The 20,567-nt window shown below is 39.1% G+C and overlaps 1 protein-coding gene across 3 annotated transcripts in view; it reads right to left on the bottom strand.

Moving 5' to 3' along the window:
• FMN1 (formin 1) overlaps positions 1-20,567 on the bottom strand; it is a 403,953-nt gene that overhangs the window by 166,407 nt on the left and 216,979 nt on the right. For all 3 annotated transcript variants that reach the window (XM_053928167.1, XM_045201498.2, XM_024567895.4), the window contains 2 exons: positions 16,579-17,339; positions 13,575-13,725 (listed from right to left, as the gene is read on the bottom strand). In XM_053928167.1, coding sequence (XP_053784142.1) covers positions 13,575-13,725; positions 16,579-17,339 — 912 coding nt within the window. The remainder of the gene's footprint in view (positions 1-13,574; positions 13,726-16,578; positions 17,340-20,567) is intronic.

The raw sequence follows: 20,567 nt of genomic DNA, 5'->3' as shown, positions 1-20,567 counted from the left end.
TTCTATCCAGGTTTATCACATCCCAATCTTGTATATAGAATAGCAGCCAAGGATCACCAACTATTTGAAGAAATCTCTAACATAAAATACAGAAGTCAAAACCAAAAAAAAAAATATTAAAAAGGGAACTTGAAAGAAGAAACAGAAAGTAGTAAGCAAAAGATAAGGTAAAGAAACTATAATTTATAGACTCATAAAAGTAAAATGAGCTTTTATGAATTAAAGTATAATTTTGAAGTACAAAAATCCTTGTCTACCAAAATGGGAATTCCACAGTAACTGTCTAAAACTGCAGACGCAGTAGACAGCAGAACACAAGAGAGAGACAGCTTGGAGCGTTGAGAGCTGGTGCCTCTGGGGGCCGAGGGGGGAGCAGGGTCGGGGCAGCACAGAACTTTATTTTTTCCTTGTAAAAGCTGTGAAATATCAAATAGTATAGGTACATCTATGCATAATTTAAAGGATGTCAAAAATAAACCATGTACTCACACACCCCTTTAAGAAAGTGAGAACTACTAATGCCTTTGAAGGTTATCTTCCTCCAAAGGAACCATTTTTCTGAATTGTTTATTATTCCCTTGCATTTTTTTAAAAAACAGTTATGCCACAAATGTATGATTCTATAAACTCATTTGGCTTTTCATGTTTTTGAATTTCAGACCAATGGTCTCATTCTTTTCTGACATTTTAAAACTGAATATTAGGTCTATGAAGCATCAGTGGGAATGCATGTGGCCATAGCTGGTTGTTTTTCAAAGCTGTATAGTATTCCATTTATTATGTGGCTTTACCTCAGTTCATTTATCTACTCAAATGATAAAGGGCAGATTTCTGCTATAATAAACTAAGCTTTTCACAATCATTTTCATATGGGTCTTTTGTACAAATGTGCAAAACTTTGAACAGATAGTGTGCACATGTTCACATGTTCACATGAGGTAGATTGAGCTAAACTGTTTTCCAAGTACACGGAATAACTGATCTTCCCATCAGCAGCAGTGAGAGTTCCTACTGCTCGACACCCTCTTAAAATTTCAGTTATACTTTTTAATTTTTGCCAAGCTGGTGGGTCTAAAATGGCATCTCTGCTTTTCCTAGTTGACTATTATATTTTCATGTTTATTGACCATTCATTCCGTGACAAGCCTGTTCATATCTTTTGCCCATCTTTCTATTAGAAGGTGACTATTTTCTTATTGATTGGAAAGAATGCTACCTACATTTTGGGTAGAAATTATTTTTCAGTTATTTATGTTACAAATGTCTTCTCCAAGCATGCGGCTTATCTCTTCATACTTGTTGTGTTATCTTTTGTTGAGCAAAAGTATTTTTTATTTTTTAATGTAATTTTATTTTAATGTACATATTTCTTATTTTACTTATGCTTTTTGTGTCTTTTCCAAGTGAGGTTGAAAGATTTGCTCCCATATTCTTTTTTAAAAACTACTAACTTTTTCCTTTCTCATTCATGTGCTTGATATAACGGGAATTAATTTTTATTCATGTCGTGAGGGAGAGATCTATTTTCTTTCCTTGTGGCCACACATACACTGATTTTTAATAGTCAATTTTACCACTGCTCTGCGATGCTGCATTTGTCACAGATCAGCCCCCACAAGTGCATGGATCTGCTTCTGAGCCCTCAGTTCCTTCCACTGACATTGGTTTTCTTTTCTCTGTGCCAAGTATTACCATACTAGAGCTACCTTACTACCTGTTACTTAAATGTTTACTGCTATGTGGTGGAATAAATATCCTATCTGGTTTTTCTTTTTCAGAGCTTTTTATTTTCCTGATTTTATGTTTATTATTCCCTTGCTTTAGAAAAATAGTCTTGCCACAAATGTAAGATTCCATAAGCTTCTTTGGCTTTCATGTTTTTAACTTCAGACCAATGGAATCATTCTTTTGTGACTTGATTTTTTTTTTTTTTTTTTTTTACTAAACATCATATTTAAGGTTGCTTTTATAAGGTTATTTTTGAAACTTGCTCTTCCATACATATTTTTAAAATAAGTTTGTCAAATTCCAAATAATCATATATACATTTTGATTGGAATTATTTTAAAACTAGAAATCAGTTTGGGTTTAATTGACATATTATAATACTGATTTTCTGATTCACGAAGAGAATATCTCTCTCCTTTTATTTATATCTGCTTTAATGCTTTCAATACAATATTTAAAAATATATTTAGGATTCAGTTTGCTAATACGCTGTTTCTGATCTTCCCATCTGTATGGGAGAAATGGCCTGTAATTTCTCTTTTATTTCCTGTCCTTATCTGGTAGCGTTATTAAGACTATATACCAGCTCTCAGTGTAACATCATTTTCTAGTCTGTATTTTGTGTGAGAAGGACATGTTTGGAATAATAAAACCATCTAGGCCTGGTACTTTCTTTGTGGAAAGATTTCAAACTACCAGTCCAATTTCCTTAATGTTTACAGGACATTCAGGTGTTCTGTGTCTTCCTGACTCTGTTTTGGTAATTTATCTTTTTCTAGGAAGTTATCTCATGAGATTTTCATTTCTTTGCAAAAGTTTGCTCGTGGTGTTCACGGCAGTCACATTCACCTGTATTTTCCTAATATCATTATGTTTGTTTTGCTCAGTCTCGCTGAAAGTTTGTAAATTTCATTATTGTTTTCAAAGAACAAACTTTTCACTTTGTTAATCTTCTCTACTGTATTTAATTTTTTAAAAATTCCATTCTAATCTTTTAAAATGTATTAGGTCAAACCATATGAAAGTATAAATAGTTGGTCACAGTTGACCTATAGGAATGACTTTTCTTGTTGTGTAACCTAATAGGTCCTTTTAATTTCTTTGGTTTGTTTTTCTTTTGCTAGCTATTAATTTTGGAAGCTTAATTTATTATTGACCTTTTGCTTTTCTAATATAATCACTTATAACCATACATTTTAGCTCTATCCTATAAGTCTTGATAACCAGTATTTTTTGAGTATTTATAACTTTTTTCTGAATCCCATCATAATTTGTTTCTTGATCCATGAGTTACTTACAGGTGTAAATATAAAATTCCTTGAAATTTGTTGAGATATGCAGAACCTTTGCTTTTTCTTAAGTCTTTTAATACTACATGACTTGAATTATGCACTTGCATGTAATATTATGTCGACAAAAACTAATAAAGTAGAATAGTTAATTTGGTCTATTTCATTGTTAATATAGAAACCAACCTAATGAGTTTCATCATCACCTAAATCATCCATTCTAAACATGTCTGTATTTACTTATTTACACCCTCTCATGTTCCAACAGGACCTCGGAGGTCACCTGATGCATGTTGCTTACTAAGAGCCAATGCACTTAAAATTGTACCACACAGATTACCATGGAAGCAAAATTTTAAAAGTACTAGAAAGTGGAAACAAATTGTATTATCTTTCTGCTCTCTTGCATGGTTTTCTCTTGGCACACCTTGAGGACATTCATCTCTGAGCATCAAGACTAAATTCATTTGCTTCACTTACATAGTCATGTGTAAGTGACACACTCAGAGAAATGACAGGGAGAAGCACAGGTAGCTCTCTGGGGGCCCAGGAGCCATCACTGAATGAGAAATGAGGCTTCTGGTTGGAACCCAATCTCTGGTCTCCTTTAAAGGTGACACCAGGATTCTCAGTCGTATTCCTTCCTGCTGCTGGTGGTACTGATGAGGTGGTGACAGTATGGTGGCGGCAGCAAATGTTTGTGTCAGGCACAAAGCTAAACACTTCGTACAGATCATTTTACTTTTCATAATCATCCTTTGAAGTGGGTACTGTTATTATTCTCACTTTGTAGACAATGGAACTATATAGAAGAGTCTTAGAGAGATGAAGAGACTTGCCCCATGGATGAATGATGGCTCAGAAAGACAAGGGCCTGTGTGGCTTCCAGAAATTGCTGTTGAACCACAATACTACCACCTTCCCTGCTTAGACTAGCTGTGGCTCTCGGTGCATGAGACATGCTGGACAAAGCAGGTGGTCGGCCAGAGACCTGGAGCTCAGGCCTCTACTGCAGCCTCATCACTGGCTTCCTGGCTATGAGGGACACACCACAGTCTTAGTTGATAGGAATGAACTTCTTTTGCTGTCTGAGCCCTATCTCCTCTCTGTACCTTCAGCCTTAGGGGCTCATCACTCTCTTTGGTGGCAACTGAATTGCTGTGTCCTACAGGGCTGAATTGTTCAGATATCCCCACACCCTATACGTAACACACAACAAAAGCATCACATGGCCCAGTTTCTCCAATGTCTTACTAAATCATTCCAAACATCATATGCTTTAGGCATTTTGCTGCTACATTCTGAATCACATTCTTCCCTAATCAACACTCCCACTGGCTCACTTTTTCCATTAATAAGATGACTGTAGTACAGAGTGAACTATTTATAATGAGCCCCAGCTTAAGAAATGTGGCTTTCAGTTGGCTTCCTCTTAAATAAATCTTTCTCTGTTAATTAATGTACCTTATCCCAGTGTCGTAAGTAACATTTATGTTCCTGAATTGGACACGGAAGAAGAGAACCACACCCAGAGTGGAGGATCCAAAAACCTTCAGCATCAATATGAATGCAATAACCATTGGAAAACAATGTTTAAAAGTTTTTGTGCTTGTTGTAAACTAAGGAAGTTGTACAAGAGAATCTACTAGAGAGTAAAAAGTGATGTGATAATTAGGTCATGAATTAACCCCCCTGGTACTTGCAGCTCTATACTATTTTTAAAGACCCCTTCTCACCTCCTAGGATATTTTGCACATGCAAAATGCCTAATGTGACGAATAGGGTACCCAGCATAAAAGTTAATTAATGAAAATGAAAACACTAAAACTCGGGTTATTTAGTAACCAGGGCCTGGAGCCAGATCCCAATTAAACCACTCTTCTGGTGAAGGAAGGGATCAAAATGCCCAATAGGTTCCATCTGGCTGCTTTCTGTGGGCCAATCTAGAGCCTCCGTCCTTTTCAAACTAGCCTTTCCAACCTCTCCTTTCCATTGCGATGAGGAGCTAAGGACAATCCTTGCCCTGGACTGGGGAACTCCAGGGCTCTCTGGCTCCCGTGTAAGGGGCTTGGCAGCTCAGGAATCCAGCTGGAAGTAAGCAGGACTCACTAACTCTTCCCAGCCCAACCCCTTTTGTCATTCATTCCACTGGAGGGGCCCCTAACCCTCCAATCCCATTTGTACCCCACTGAGGAGATCTGATAATGGTCCTGGCAGAACTGTGGCTTTTCATAACTTATGGCAGGGGTCTCGCTGACCCAGAACATGGCTGCACACATGATTTCTTCTCATACTGTCGCTGTAAATTGACCATGGCTAACCTTGCTGCCCTAATCAGATCAATCAGAATAACATTTCTTTAGCTGCTGCATGCTGGCTGCCTCCTGGGCTAAGGCGTGACTCAGAGTCAGGCTGAGATACTGAAGGCGGATTTTTGAGTTTCCAGTGGTCTCAGGTTTCCTTTGCTTTTATCACAGTTGGTGAGCTTTGTAAGGCCCGTGTTTACAGCCATGCAAATTAGCCTCAGCTGGAGAGAAATCAGGTCAGGCCCCAAAGAAATCAAGTTCTGGGCTGCAAGGTATATTATCAAAAATGGAAAGTGTGGCCATAGTACTGCAGTCAAGCCAGACTGTCCTAAGAAATGTGTGGACAGCTTTGTCTAATGCAACCTGAACTCTTGGCTTAGCCTCTGGACCCTGAAAATTGAGAGATGGAGGGGAAGATGGTAAAGGGCCAAACAAGCTAACGGTGGCTGGCCAGCTCAACCAATGGCTGCTGCCACTAAATGCATTTTTGGTTAAGTAGAGACAAGTATGAGAAGGGAAATTTTGCATCTTTGAAAGAAGAAACACTCTGGTTGTGAGGCTGATTTGGAGTAAACCGCATGGTACTAACAAAGCAAGGTCCAACCTCATGGTTTCATTCTCTTAATACACTTGTATACACTCAGTTTTAAAGTGTATGTGTGAAGGTGTCCACATTCAGATGTGATCTGGTGTGTTGCATCTGGAAAGCATCTTTAAAAACATCCATTTGAGATGCCATGACAGTTAGGAAAACTGTCATAAGGCCAGAGAGATTACGTGACCGGACACGCAACAATGGCTCACTACCAGTTACCTTCCAGACACGCTTCCTGGCACCTTTCCCCATTGCACTTTTCCCCATATTTCCAGTCCTGCAGCACCCCAGCACACAAACAGATGTGGTTTATTTTCAAGTAATTCTCCAATACACTTATGTCTCTTAAGGACATGGCTGAGGGGTTACTAAACCCTAACGATTACTCCCTGAGCTCCCATGTACTTCAGACCCACACAGCGTGGTGCGGACGGCGTCAGGCAGCTGGACTACCAGACTGTGCCTGGATCCCCATGCTGCAATGTTGGTTCACACGTGCACCCCCTCGACCATCTGCCCTCTGATGAGTAAAACAAAAGTTGGTGGGTCTTAGGTGCCCCATTTGCAAAGTGGAAGTAATGACCAGATAGTTGGGATTCATCTAATTAAGGTTCTCATCTTTTGACAGATAAGAGACCCAAGACCCAGAAAATTTAAGGGACTTGCTCAAGATTCAATAGTTGGTTAAGGTCAGAGCCAGAAGTAGAAACCAGGTCTCCTGACACCAAGGCCAGTGAGTGTGCTTCTGTCACCCAACAATGACCAGAGAAGAAAATTCACACTTCTCCAAGTGAATTGAAAGTCAGGACTTATAGTTAAATTCAGATCAAAATCCCATGTGTCAGGTAACTCAGAGCACAAGCTCTGGGGTTGTTGCTGGATTCATTTCCTTACCACTTAAGAGCTGAGTGAGGCTGGGCAAGGTATACAGCCCTCTTGGTTCCAGCTTCCTCACCTATGAAATGGGAATAATAATAATAACCATCTTATTGGGTTCCTGTGATGATTAAATAAGTTAATATATGCCAAGCACTTAACCAAAAACCACTTATGTAGCATTAACTATTATAATTATTACTACTGAAATCTTCACTGTCCATATTAGCAGGTACCTGTAGAACACGTGAATGTGCAGGGGCTGTTTTGGCCTTTGTGTATACTTCACAAAGCATTTATGAGTTCAGGTGGGAAAGCATCCAAGTGACTTGGGCTTGTGACTTAAATACACAAATAAGAGCTTTGCCTATTCCTGTTATTTCTTTAATCCTCACCTAAGGATGGATATATGTGTGTGCATGTATATATATCTCAATATTATATATATAAATTACATATATGTGTGTATATATATAAAGTGATTTGAGAGAGAGAGAGAAACATTGGTTGTCTCCCATACAGGCCCTGACTGAGGATTGAACCTGCAACCTTTTTTGGTGTACATGGTGATGCTCCAACCAACTGAGCCACTAGGCCACAGCAAGATCTTTGCCCATTCTTTTCATGTTCTCACATACTTCTAAACTTAGAGCATGAGAGGAGGCTAGAGGAGTCACTGCCATGACCAGGGTGCCAGCATCAGCACTCACCCTCAAGCCACTGACCAGCACCAGCCCGTATCCTAGTCTTAGAAAAGTGCCTGTATTAATAATCAATGAATGAGGTCCAGGAAAATACAGGAAAGACTTCAAAATTGTTGCTCAACTAGGAAAGAATAAATACTTTAAAAAAATACAAATATTTATAGTGATTCTTTCACAGACTATCTTGTAATATCCAATCATCCATCTTTGTTTTCTAATTAGATAACCCCAAATCCATATGGAAATAAATCTTCAATCCCTTTCGATACGGAAGACTTAAAAAGCTCTGTGTGTGTAGGTGATTCCAGAATTAATCTCAAAGGGGCTAAGTCTAATACTTCATACATTTTTATACTATAGTCATTCACTCTAAGCACTGGAACTATGTCTACCAATGATTTCTATTCTACTATTACCTACAAGCCTTTCTAATATGCACTTGGCTCCCAACACTTTGCGTGGATGATTTGCTGTGAAATTTGGCCTCATGGTCTACAATAAAGAGAGTTAACAAGACTAAAGAGGGCGCAGAGGAGCAGCTACTCTCTTGTAGGTGCCATTTCTCAGTGCTCTGGGAAAGAAGCTAATTTAGCTTTATATCTCAGCATTCTAAGGTGCCCTCTTGTGGTTTGGGGCAGGTAATGAGCATCCCAATGACTGCAACTGGCTTGAGGTGCGAGTCCAGATTAAGTTACTGTTTAACAGCCAATAAGTGAAACGTAGCTGAACTCCAAGAATAATATGCAGATTCAACATTCTGAAAGAATCATTGATATCCATACTTGACAAGTTCTAAACTAACCACCTCCTTTCTTTCAATAAGTAAATAAGGTAAAAGTACAACTTAACTTTTTGGGCCATCCGATTTCCAAATAAAATTTACGAGGCAGAATTTTTGTAAACTGGTGCCTGTCTGGACTAAAAGCTCATTTGCTTTTAGTAGATTTAGCCAGTGAGGGGCCTTTAAGCCGAAGAACAGGAAGTCCCTGATCATTCCAGCTATCACGCAAGGAATCTGGACATAGCACTGACCTCAAGGTCATATACCGGTGCAATCAACACATGAGCAAGTTATTTCACTCATTTCTATAGATGATAACCTCTAACTTCACTGCTCATTTTTCAAATACATGAGGAATATCAAGGGCACTGCAAACTCCTCCTCATTCCTGGGGGTGAAAATAATGCATGTACCTTACCAAGGCAGCTGAGAAATTATCTTTGTACACAAAAGCTGAAATTATATAAACTTGGAAGGCAACAGGTTATGAAACCCTATAAATTTATGTTCAGGCTTCCAAACAACGTTTTCCTTCCACCCTTCTCCTCTCCCCACTAAACTGAGACATCAAGTCTGGGATTGGAGCATTTATAGCTATGAACTGCGCCAAAGTGACCAAATTACAACTGATGGCTTTTGGCTCCAGGATGTTTCAACAGACTGGTGTCTGCTGAACCATCACCACCTCTCCCCACCTGACTCACACCCGCCCCCCCCCAACCCCAGTGCTCAGGGAAAAGCCATTATTTCATTATTCTTGAGAAATATCTTTCAAAAAGGTAGAGGGAGAGGAATTATTTTATGCATCTTACAGAGGAGGAAACAAGAACAGAGATTATTTATAATTCAAAGTGAGATTGTGTCATTTCAAGAGAAGAATATTGGCAAGTCATGCTGATTTTCTGAAAGTTGTTGGGCAAGTTTAAAAAGCAACTGGAAAGTTTATCAGAGCAATTACTTCCTTGACAGGCACCAGGAGAAAGAATCTCAGACAATGAGGGCAGATTTCTGGCTCGTTGTCAAGATGCTGACCTATCTTTCCCAGGAACTAATGTAACTGAGAGGCCATGCAAAGATGAGTGTATTGGCAGCGGAAACTGTTGTTTTACAGCGCAAGAAGACTACATTAGCCAACGTGAGATGAACTATTAGATGTCTGCATGTGCCATTAGAGAAAGCTGTGAAATTCTATAAATATTGAAAAAACAGGAATGGTGTAGAGATTACCCTTTGCAAATATTTCCAGGATTAGACATGCTAATGTCTTAAGACCTTCAACAACCTTGTAGGAATCAGTGACGTTCAAAAATTCCTTTGCAAAGCTTCCATATTAGTTCATAAACTAGGAGATTAATACACAGTTCTAGAGAATACTTAAAGTACTTTCATAACCACGATTTCACTTTACTGTCATAACAACCCTGTAAATAATTGTTATTCCCCATTTTATAGAGAAGGAACCAGTGTGGGAAAGGTAAAGACTTGCTTTGAAGGTTATCACAGAGCAAAAAACAGGAGGCAGTACTCAGTGTTGGTGCCGAGCAGAGCCGGCGTTTTGACCCCTGCTTCTCTGTTTGGTGACTGCTCCGTTTGCCATGGCAGAGTGATCTGGTGTCATGAAGGAGATTGGCACAGGCCTGAGCATCCAATGCAAATCTGTCAGTTAGTATTTATTTATAGCTAATATATAAATATTAGTAGAGCCAAAGGGAAAGAGGTCCAAATCCACATATTTCATATTGGAGTTAAATGTAAAACATCTTTTTATTCAAAGATTTGGCTTCCTATTGGAAGACCCTGAAGAAAACTGGATAATTTTACAATGAAGGAAATATTTTGGATTTGCACAAGTGTAGCTATATTTTTGGATGACTTTAATAATGGCTATTCTAACCTATAAACGTCAAATCAATCATCCCAATAATTGTTGTTACCATCATCAGTGTGTCAAATTATGGTTTAAATAAAGGGGATGAACATGCCGAAGCTCTTGTACATCCTCTCAAGTCTTCATCGTTATCAACGTCTTCCCAGTTAAAAGTATGCAAACCCTAGAAGTCACTTCATCTTTCTAGGTCTCAGTTTTTCAGGTGCCAGATCAAGGTACTGAATTAGGTGATCGGGAAGGTTCCTTCTAATTCTTAGACTATATGTTATTATAGAACAGGATGCCTGCCCAGTTTAATAATATATGTGCCTATTTCCTTTAAACTGGTGCCAGTGGTAGGAACTTCAAATGCCAGTCTAGAAGATGAAACTAGAAACTACTATCTGAGTTCAGCAGAATCTTGACAGTTATTTCTGAACCAGGAATGAGGTATGCAGAGAGAGATGAAGACCAGATCCCTTTAAGAGATGTTCACATATATGTGTCTGTGCTGGCTAAGCCCCTCCAGCCAAGACTCAGAATGCTGGCTGTTTTATTCTCCAACATACAGTACACATCAGTCATTATGAAAGACCTATTTGGCAAGTGTCTACCTGGTTATCTTGTACGGGAACCATTCTGTGCTTCAGCTGATGAAGTTGGCCTCCAATGCTAAAACCCCTCAGCTGCTCAGAGCCTCTACAATTCACTTTCATTTTCATTTTAAGAGAAGAGAAAACAAACATCTGACTCTCGGAAGAGACCAAGGCATCCCAACTTGATGCTGGAAATCTGACCACAGACATGGAAGGAAGGCTTATAGGAGGCAGGCTTAGAGTTTTCTGGCATTGATTCAGGTCATTATTTTCTTTAAAACTTAGAATCCCAGCCCTAAGGTAGGCCATAAAGCTCACTAAACCTCCAAGAAGCCTCGAGACCATCAAGCCCAGTAGACCGACATTCTTGGCCCCACTTAAAGAAAAAAGTGGAGACTACACATGTGCAGATTACATGGGGTACAGCAACCTCACTGGTCAGAAAGATTAAAGAGTTCAAACGAAGGGAGTTTTCCTCCTCAGACAGTAAAGCAAAATAAACACATCAAGGACTAACCACCTTTGTGAAAATCCTTTGTTGAATAGGCAAACAATTATGAGATAAGAAATAAGAATAAACAACCAAATGCTTTGATGTTTTAAAAATACCCATTCACCAAAACAGAAATAATTAGTTTTTTGAGTAAACAACATGTTACCAAGCATCCAAAGAGAGAAACAAAAGAAGTAATGGCAATCCAAGAAGAAGTAGAAGACAAAACTAAATTTAATATGATAATGAGGAAAAATGCATTTAGCAGAGTTCCTGGTTAGTCGGAGGAGGATTCTAGGAGTGGCAAATTGAGGTGAGTGCATGGAATATGGCGATTCTTCTTTTGTCATTTATATAGAAACAAGTCTTCTGTGTCTGTAGATGGCATTTAAAAGGCCAGCCAGCCTTTAAAGCACACTTATTTCCACCTCACACCAATCTAACTGCATGGGAATACATTTCATAGCATATCAGTTCACTTTTTGCCTGGAACTAATTGGTTTTCTTAATTTAATCTTTATTGAATTTTTTCCATTACCATTTAGTCTCCTTATAGTTCCCTCCCCCTAGCAATCCCCACACTGTTGTCCACATCCATGAGTCCTTTTTCCTTTTTGTTCAATTCCTCCACCCCCTAACCTTGCCCCCCACCCCCCACTAGCTGTCATCCTGCTCTCTATCTATGAGTCTGTCTCCATTTTGCTTGTTAGTTCAGTCTGTTCTTTAGATTCCACATAGAATGAAATCATACAGTATTTGTCTTTCTCTGAGTGGCTTATTTCACCTAGCATAATGTTCACTAGGTCCATCCATGCTGTAGAACTAATTGTTCTAGTAGGAAAATTCAAATTGTCCCACTCAATATGTCTTCTTAAAAGGTTTGTTGTGAAATTTAATTATTGTTAGGTCACATTTTTCTCATGAAAACACAATTCCAATGGACTTAAAGGGTGAAAAACTTTCACTATGATTTTTATTCATAATTCAAGTCAGTGAGAAAGTCGGATTTCATTCACAGAAAACTGCATTCGGATTTTTGCTATTTTTCTCCTGTAAGGCTCAGCTGATTTCATAATCAGTGTTACCCTGAGAAAGGAACCAGTGGATGAATCCACCTATATAATCTAAGAATGAAGAGTTGATGATAATATCATTCTATACCACACACTTTTCCCCACACCCTCTTAGATTTGAATTTCACAACATCCTGGTGGGTTAGCTGGACTCAGATATTATTAATCCTCTTTTATAGAAAAGGGAAAATATGATCTAAAGAAGGAAGACAACTTACCCAAGCTCACATGGCAAATCAATAGCAGAACCAAGTACTTTACTTTTTCCTCCACACCTAGTTTTTCCTCCACACCATCTGGGCTAATATCAAAGCACCTATGCAGAGCAGTAACAGCAGTGGCAGCTACAGTAGCAAAATGAGAACAGCCAGCATTTGCCGAGGGCCGGCGGTGTGCCAGGCACAATGCTGAGCATGATAATTACTTAGAATAATAATATAATTACTTAGAATAATGATATAAGTAGGCATCATCTCCTGTCATGGTTAGGCGACAGAGGCACAGAGTGGAAGAACTATGCCTTAGGTCACAAAGCCAGTGCACAGCACAGATGTGATTCAACTTCACATTTATCTGACTGCTTGAGAATAAACTTTTTCTCTGATGGGATGACTGGGAGAGTCAGATTTCAAGTCCTCAAACCTTGGCTCAGAAATCACCTTGCTTAATGAGCACTATCCTGAACACTCTATTTAAAATTGTAACCCCATCGCCTCTGGGCCAAAGTTTATTCTCCTTAAGTCATGATTGCCTGATTTACTTTTTGTTTCTAATGTTGATTGTTAACATAAGCTCCAGAGGACAAGAATGTTAGGTTTGGTTTTTTACCAACACATCGCCGATGCATAGACTGTGCTCTATAATGGCAGAAATGTTTCATGCATGTGCTGCCTGGTAGCCACTGGCCACAGAGCAAAATGAAAAGTGGCTAGTGCCACTGAAAGGCTGAATTGTTTACTTTATCTAATTTTATTAATTAAATTTAAATAGCCATATTTTTTTCGATAGGATTAATGGCTAAAAAATAGGTCTAAATTAAATTGGAAAAATAGTTTGAAACTTCAGGTACTATGACCAAAAGAGCAAGCATGCATTCTCAAACTGTTGGTTCCTTTTTGTCACAAGTGAATCAAAGCCTTCCAAAACATTTTTTTTGAAAGCAGGGAAAGCAAACTAGCAGCACATGATGAATTCCCACGTGTGACAAATACATACATGTGTATGTATATATATGTTATTACAATGATTACTATAATCACTCAGTACCTTTTTGACCTTGTTTTTTTTCTCATAGGTCTCTGAAAGAGGTTTTTTCTTCTGCTGAGTTGTGTCTTTGGAGAATAAATACTCAAATTCACTAGTATCCCGAATATCAGGTTCTTCTAGAGAATCCCACAAGGTTGGTGTAGCACTTTGGCTTAAAAGAGAAAATGAGAAGTTAAACTTAACAACCAAAACATAAAAGAACAGAATACAATAAAATTTCTAATTCATTTTTTAACTCATTAAAAAATAATAAAATTTACAACCTGATTTTTTCCAAAAAAGTCAACCAACTCAAAGCACCTGTTCATAAAAATCTTAATTAAAAAACAAAAAACACACTCATACTCACGCACACATCCTTAGTACAGTTTGGAAAAGCTTTTAGTATTACACAATTTTTTAAGTCAAAATATGATATGCAGCATTAAAGCAAATACAGATTTCCAAAACAGAATGGTTATTAGATAAAATGAGAGAGAGAGAGAGAGAGAGAGAGAGAGAGAGAGAGAGAGAGAGAGAGAGAGAGAGAGAGAGACACTAACTTTATGGGAGAAATCCTGGGATTCAGACTGTTTCGGCCCCGTGAGCTGCTTCTCCTGCAGCCTGTGGTATGCCCATGATGGATAAACACGGGCATTATGAAAAGGCTGAAGGGATAACTGATCTTGAGACAATGATGGGATAATTCTTAAATACAGGGTCTCGCAGAAGTAACATCTGCTTGAGTGTGTTTGGTAGGGTAATAATATGGGTGTAATAATTTATAGTTTTAATTTGAATGTTTTACCTAAATGTCATATGGTGTGCTTGAGTATGAAATTATGTTACAGAAATTCATGATTATGATTTTCTAATAAAAGAGTTTGTAATAAATCAGGGGCCTTATTTGTGCTAGACCCTATAGCCTGAAAATGAAGTTTACCTCTCTTTGGATTTCTTCCACAGGTTTTAATTACAGTTTACTGGTCAACTCAGTCCAGCACCCATAAGATGTGAGTGAGTTGTGCTCCTTTAGAAAAACTTGATTTATAATACTCCACCCCAACAACAGTATTAATAACAAAAACAAACCAAAAAACTCCATTGTACCAGCCCTCACTGGGATTTCAACTAAAGCAGTCACGGGGAAATGGTTTTCTTTTGTCTTCAAAAAACAGGGCCACCCTAGTTTTGAAACACAGACAGGGAAGAAGGCATGGAAAACCCAGTACAAGAGAGCTGGCTCGCAGAGCCAATTTAGGTGAGTTGTTACTCAGGCTCCCTGAAGTCAGGACACATTTCCTCCCAAGTGTCCACTTTCTTAACTCAGCTCCTAATCTAATTTTTAAACACTTTTAATGCAAACAGAGAAGAATAATGTCTTGTCTATACATTTATTGCCTTTCAAACACATTATATGTTACAATCCATAATATCTATAAGCTCTTACCTGAAAATATGTATTGTTTCAATATGTATTTTCTCAGTCAATGAAAACTTTTGCTCTAGTATTGTATAAAGTGGTCCACAAAAGTTTTTGACATCAGAAGGTGATTTTCATATTCAAAATAGTTGGGAACACTGGCTTTTCAGATGTGCGTGTTCACATTTTGCTATGTGTCTGCCTCTTCCATGAAATACGCCATTTTAGTTCCGGCCTCATTCATTTCTCTCCATTTTTTGTGAAATTATCATTTTTTTAATATAATATTTGAGCCATTTAGGAACATTTATGTAACATATGTGAGTTACAACATATCACAGTATAATAAATACCTGTAAAATCATCACCCATGGGCTAGACCCTTTTCAGTGAAGTCCATCCATCTATGCGCTTTTTCCTCAGCCACCCACCTCTACCACTAAACTTTAATTTGAAACACGAGCATCAGTAATGTTAAGTGCTTATCTCCTCTGCACACAGGAAGGAGATCTTGATGGGAGAAGAGAACCAGGGAATTTTGGAGCAACAGCTGTTTAAGTGCTACTGGTTTGAGCCTCACGAAGGTTCTGGGAAGCTGAGGAGGGGATGCTTAAAAGGAGGTGATATGGTGCACAAAGCAGACTGTTCAGGTTCATTCGCATCATCTCCTGTACCTGCATGGCTTGGCCCAGCTCCAAGACCTCTGAGCTCAGGCTAGTACGACTAGTGCTGTAACTCATATTCTGGGGCAAATTAGGTCTGGCCGTCAGGTTGAGCACTTTGTCACCATTTACAACACTGTTCTATGGGAAAATACACTTCCAATAATAAATAAAGGACTGAAATACCACCTCTCAGTGAGTTGGGGGTAACTGGCATTTTGTGGGTCAGTAACAAAAACTCATAATGGACCATCTGGACTCACGGTCAACTCTTTTCTGACCACTGAACATACAATTTTAGCTCAAAAGAAGAAGGCAAGAGGAAGGAGGAGAAAGAAGTGGGGAAGGGGCAACTCTCTCTGATGGGCAATGGGGTATAAGATGTGAAGGCACTGGGCAGTTAGGGAAACCAGAGTTTAAGCAGTTTCTATTCTTAGACTCCCCTTAGACATGAAGAACTAATGACTCAGCTATGTCTTGCTCTTTTAATAAAAAATGAAAAATTACACATACCTTTTAAAAACCAGATCATAAGGTTGATAATACTATCTAAAGACAAGACAGATATTCTAAAAATCTTCAGGGAACCTACAGTATAGATTAAGGCTCGATGTCTGTATGATCACTCATTAATTGCAGAACTGTTGCAGAAGGCTTAAACTTAGACCAGAGCTCTTCTCTAGTCTACAAAGTGACTATTTTAGAGAGGGGTCTGACCCCGAACATGTCATTTCTCCCAGAATCAATCCACAGAGAATACAGACGAGATGTGGCAGAGAGAGACCTTCTACCTAAAACACTCCAACTTTGTGTATCCAAGGCATTTGAGAATGAGTGCTACACAGCACAGATAGATCATAAACTGGTAAGAATAAAATATCACTTGTGCAAAATTCTAGGAACTCACAAGCTGAAAATGAGCCAGGGGTGTTGAGCTTACCTCTTATCACTTATTTGTATTCTAGTCCAGTACAGAGGTTTCATGGGACAACTGGGCTCAATGGCTGGCTTCCGAGGACATTGGCTAGAAGAAGGGCTGACTCCAAAGAAGAGGCCAGGAGGAGGTGGGGGCACAAGTCCTGGGGGTGTTGGAGCAGGAGGAGGTCCCCCACTGCTGGGCAGAGCAAATGAGTTAGGAAGTGGTGGGGGGGGAGGCGGAGGGGGAGGTCCAGCACTTGGAGGCAGAGGAGGTGGCAGAGGTGGTGGTGGCCCAGCACTCACAGGTGGTGGTGGAGGTGCTGGTGGCAAAGGTCCAAGTCCAGGTGGGAGGGGAGGTGGAGGAGGGATGGCTGCTGGTAGGGGTGGTGCTGGAGGGAGAGGGGATACATTCTCCTGACTTGATGAGATGCCTTCTACAGACTGAAGTGGTGCATGGATATCTTTGTTGTCATTTGTGGGAGAAAGTTGGCTTAAAGAGGAGATATTCAGCTTTTTGGGTATTATTTGGTTGCTTCTGGTTGTCTTGCCTTCACCTTCACAGGGTTTGAGGAAAGTCTCTCTGTCTGTCTGGATGCACACATTTCTGTAGGTCTTTGGAAGGCAGTCATCATCAGTGGAGATACACACATCTTTCATCTCTCCACCTCCTCCTCGCCGTCGGTGTTCTAGCTCATGTTTGAGATTGTCAATGGTTTCTTCTAGTCTCGATGTTATCACTGCATGCTCACCCCGGATATGAAAGGCCTGAAGTTCAAACTGAGCCTATAGGGAAGATACCAATGGGGAAGAAAGTAAAGTGTTTAACAAAACAAATAAAAATTCAATACCATCCCCATGCCATCAGAGTATAGCTCACACCAATACGGGCAAATACAGAGACGTTCTTTTGAGACTCCAACAAGGTGTAAATTTTACTTTATGAATTTTCCAAGGACTAAACAGTTGGAATAGAGGCAGAATTTCATCGAATATGAACTCATAGAGGATAATTACCATGGATTAAGGCTTATAGTAAAACTGTCATTTAAGAACTTTCACCTGGTTTTAATATCAAATGCAATACAAAATTTTTAATAAATGTTTGAATATGCTTGATATATCTTTTATTACTTTTAGATTCAGTTTAGAAAAACAAAATATTTTGAGAAGAAAATTGATTTGGAGATCTTTCTGGCTTGGAGCTGCTATTCTCACAGACTTCTTAGAATGTCTCCTTTATGGAGTTTCCCAGTCAACACAGCAGAAACAAAAGGTTCAAAAAGAAGCTATGATCTACATATATTTTGTTTAAAAGTTTCCACACCAAAGCTTCCCATTGTATTTGTGTCTTTAACAATCATTCGTAATATAGTAATAATCAACATAAATGCATACAAAATGAGAATATCAAGATGTGCTATTTTTCTCTCCTACATATCCAGCATTATAAACTCTATTTCATGACAGTTTTTTTAATACTTATATTTTCAGTTATTTCAATGCCTCGAGTCTATGGTTTTACACTTATTGGCACAGAGCTGGCATGCTCCCGGTCATTAGTCCATTTGCAGTCAGCCTATTGCAGTTAACTGGGAAGCAGTCAAATGTACAATCTGACTTGAGTTCCCCAAATCCAACTAACAGTAATTCAATATTCCCAGTGAATTATTTAATTTCTGCCTACCCCACCAGATTGAAAACTCCACAAGATGAAACAGGGGCAGGGTCTGCCTTAATGTCTGTGTCCCAGAAGTCAGCACGGCAGGCACACAGTACTGAAGAGATGGATGGATAAATACCATCCACCTCAATAGTTACATATTCAGCCACTGTTCCAAGAGCCTTCCTTATGGCTAACAAGGCTTTCTTTACTATAATCTCTGCCCACAGATATCTAGAACACCAACATGTATACAATTACAGATCAACTTTGCACTGAAAAGGTAAAGAAATATTTTTAACAGCCTAGTCAAGAAAGGCAAAAGCATAGAAACATTTTCTACTTTCATTAAGACACTTCTAATGATATTTTTCCTAGGTTTACCTTTTCCTCTATGAATCAACCCCCAAATAACTATCATCAGTAGAATTAGAGACAAGGGTTTTGTAAAACTGACTTTCTCATATGTGGACATGGCAGCCACAATTCAACGTGGGAAGATTTAGCAAGTTCAGGGCACCGTCTGTTCTCATATGGTACAGAGGTGTTCAGCACCTAAGTTCTGGATTCATGCTACCTGGTTCACATCCTGGCTTAGCTATTTGCTAGCTTGATAGTATTGGGCAGGAAATTTTGTGTTTTCAAGCCTGAGTTTCCTCAAGTATAAAGTGAGGATAATAGTGAACCACCTCTAGGGTTTTTATAAAGATAAAATGAGACTTCCTATAAAGCAGTAGGCATTATGCCTGACAGTAAATTCTGAATAAATGTTCAACTGTTCGTTACTGTTGATTATGACAATATTACACTAAGAGACTAACAGATCTCTAATTCTTAAAAATTTCCAAATAATGCCTCCTTTGTTGGGTGATGGGCACAAAACTAGGAAACATTGAAGCAATCAGGATAAACAATGTACCACAAATACAAACAATTGGCCAATCTTTCATGAGTTCTTCTACCAAATGCCTGAAAGTAATTTCAAGCTTCACTCAACTATGTGATCAAGATAATCTTTGTTTCAACATCCTACCCATCTCCCTCTCCCTCTCCTGCCCACCTCCACCCGTACCCCAGCCCTGATTCCCACCCTGAATTACCATTTCATTTTAGTGACTAGTTCCATTCTGCCACAGGTAACCAACTTTTTAAAAATACTTTATTTTATTTTTGACTTTAGAGAGAGGGGAAGGGAGGGAGAGAGGACAAGAAATATTAATGTGAAAGAGAGACATCAATTAGTTGCCTTTTGTATACAGCCCAGGGGACCAAACCTGCAACCCAGGCAGGTACCCTGACCGGGAATCCAATCGAGGACCTTCCTATTCACAGGAGGATGCCCAAACAACTGAGCCACATTGGCTCGGACCATAGGTAATTAACTCTTGGTTGTTATTCCCAATAACTCCCTCCAACAAGGTTAAGTGTCAAATAATATTGATGAGCCAATAACTTTACTCAATCTTCAGCTTCTTACTAATATGAAAAATTTGTACAGACATGCTCCACAGAGAAACTTCCCCTTTATGTCACAGCTGGCTCATAACTACAACGGGGGCCTGGCCCCACCTCTCCCGCTTTCTATGCAACCAACCATCTTCTGAACCTGCTGAAGCTAAGGAGACACCTGAACACCATTTTGGTGGCTCTGTAATGTATTTGCTTAGTTTAGTGCACAAATTGGGAACATTAGTGCTATGTACCTCAATTTTCTCATAAGTAAAATGGGGGTGATAACAGAATTCACATCACAAGGCAGTTATGAGAAGCAGGATGAGTTAATATATGACTTTCTGGGAAAAGTCCAGCCATTGTTAATATAACGAGAACAGTTTGCAGGACATCCATACAACATAGCAGCCAAGGAGAGTGGACTGGAATGCTCATGCATGAACAATGAAAACTTCACTGTACTAGTCCATGGGGTCGGTAGACGCTGTTGAGTGAGCATGTGTACTGTGTGGCTGTTGCATTCAAAATGACTGAGTGAGTAGAGCAACAAATCTGCATCAAATTTTGTATTAAGCTTCAATATTCCTATGCAGAAACTATTCAGATGATTCAGAAGGACACAGCTGTGGGGAACTGGTGATTGGCAACTTTATCACAAGGACATGCCTGTTCACGCATCATGTCTCATGCAGAATTTTTTGGTGAAACATCAAATCACCCAGGTGACTCAGCCCCCACTACATCCCATATTTGGTGCCCTGAGACTGCTGGCTTTTCCCAAAACTAAAATCACCTTTGAAAGGGAAGAGATTTCAGACCATTGGTGAGATTTGGGAAACATAATGGGGCAGCTGATTGCGACTGGAAGAACTGTGAAGTCCCAAGGTGCCTACTTTGAA

The sequence above is a fragment of the Desmodus rotundus genome, chromosome 7, assembly GCF_022682495.2.
Source record: "Desmodus rotundus isolate HL8 chromosome 7, HLdesRot8A.1, whole genome shotgun sequence".
Classification (NCBI taxonomy): Eukaryota; Metazoa; Chordata; class Mammalia; order Chiroptera; family Phyllostomidae; genus Desmodus; species Desmodus rotundus.
The sequence above is the reverse complement of the archived record's forward strand: the minus strand, read 5'-3'. Positions and strand labels throughout refer to the sequence as shown.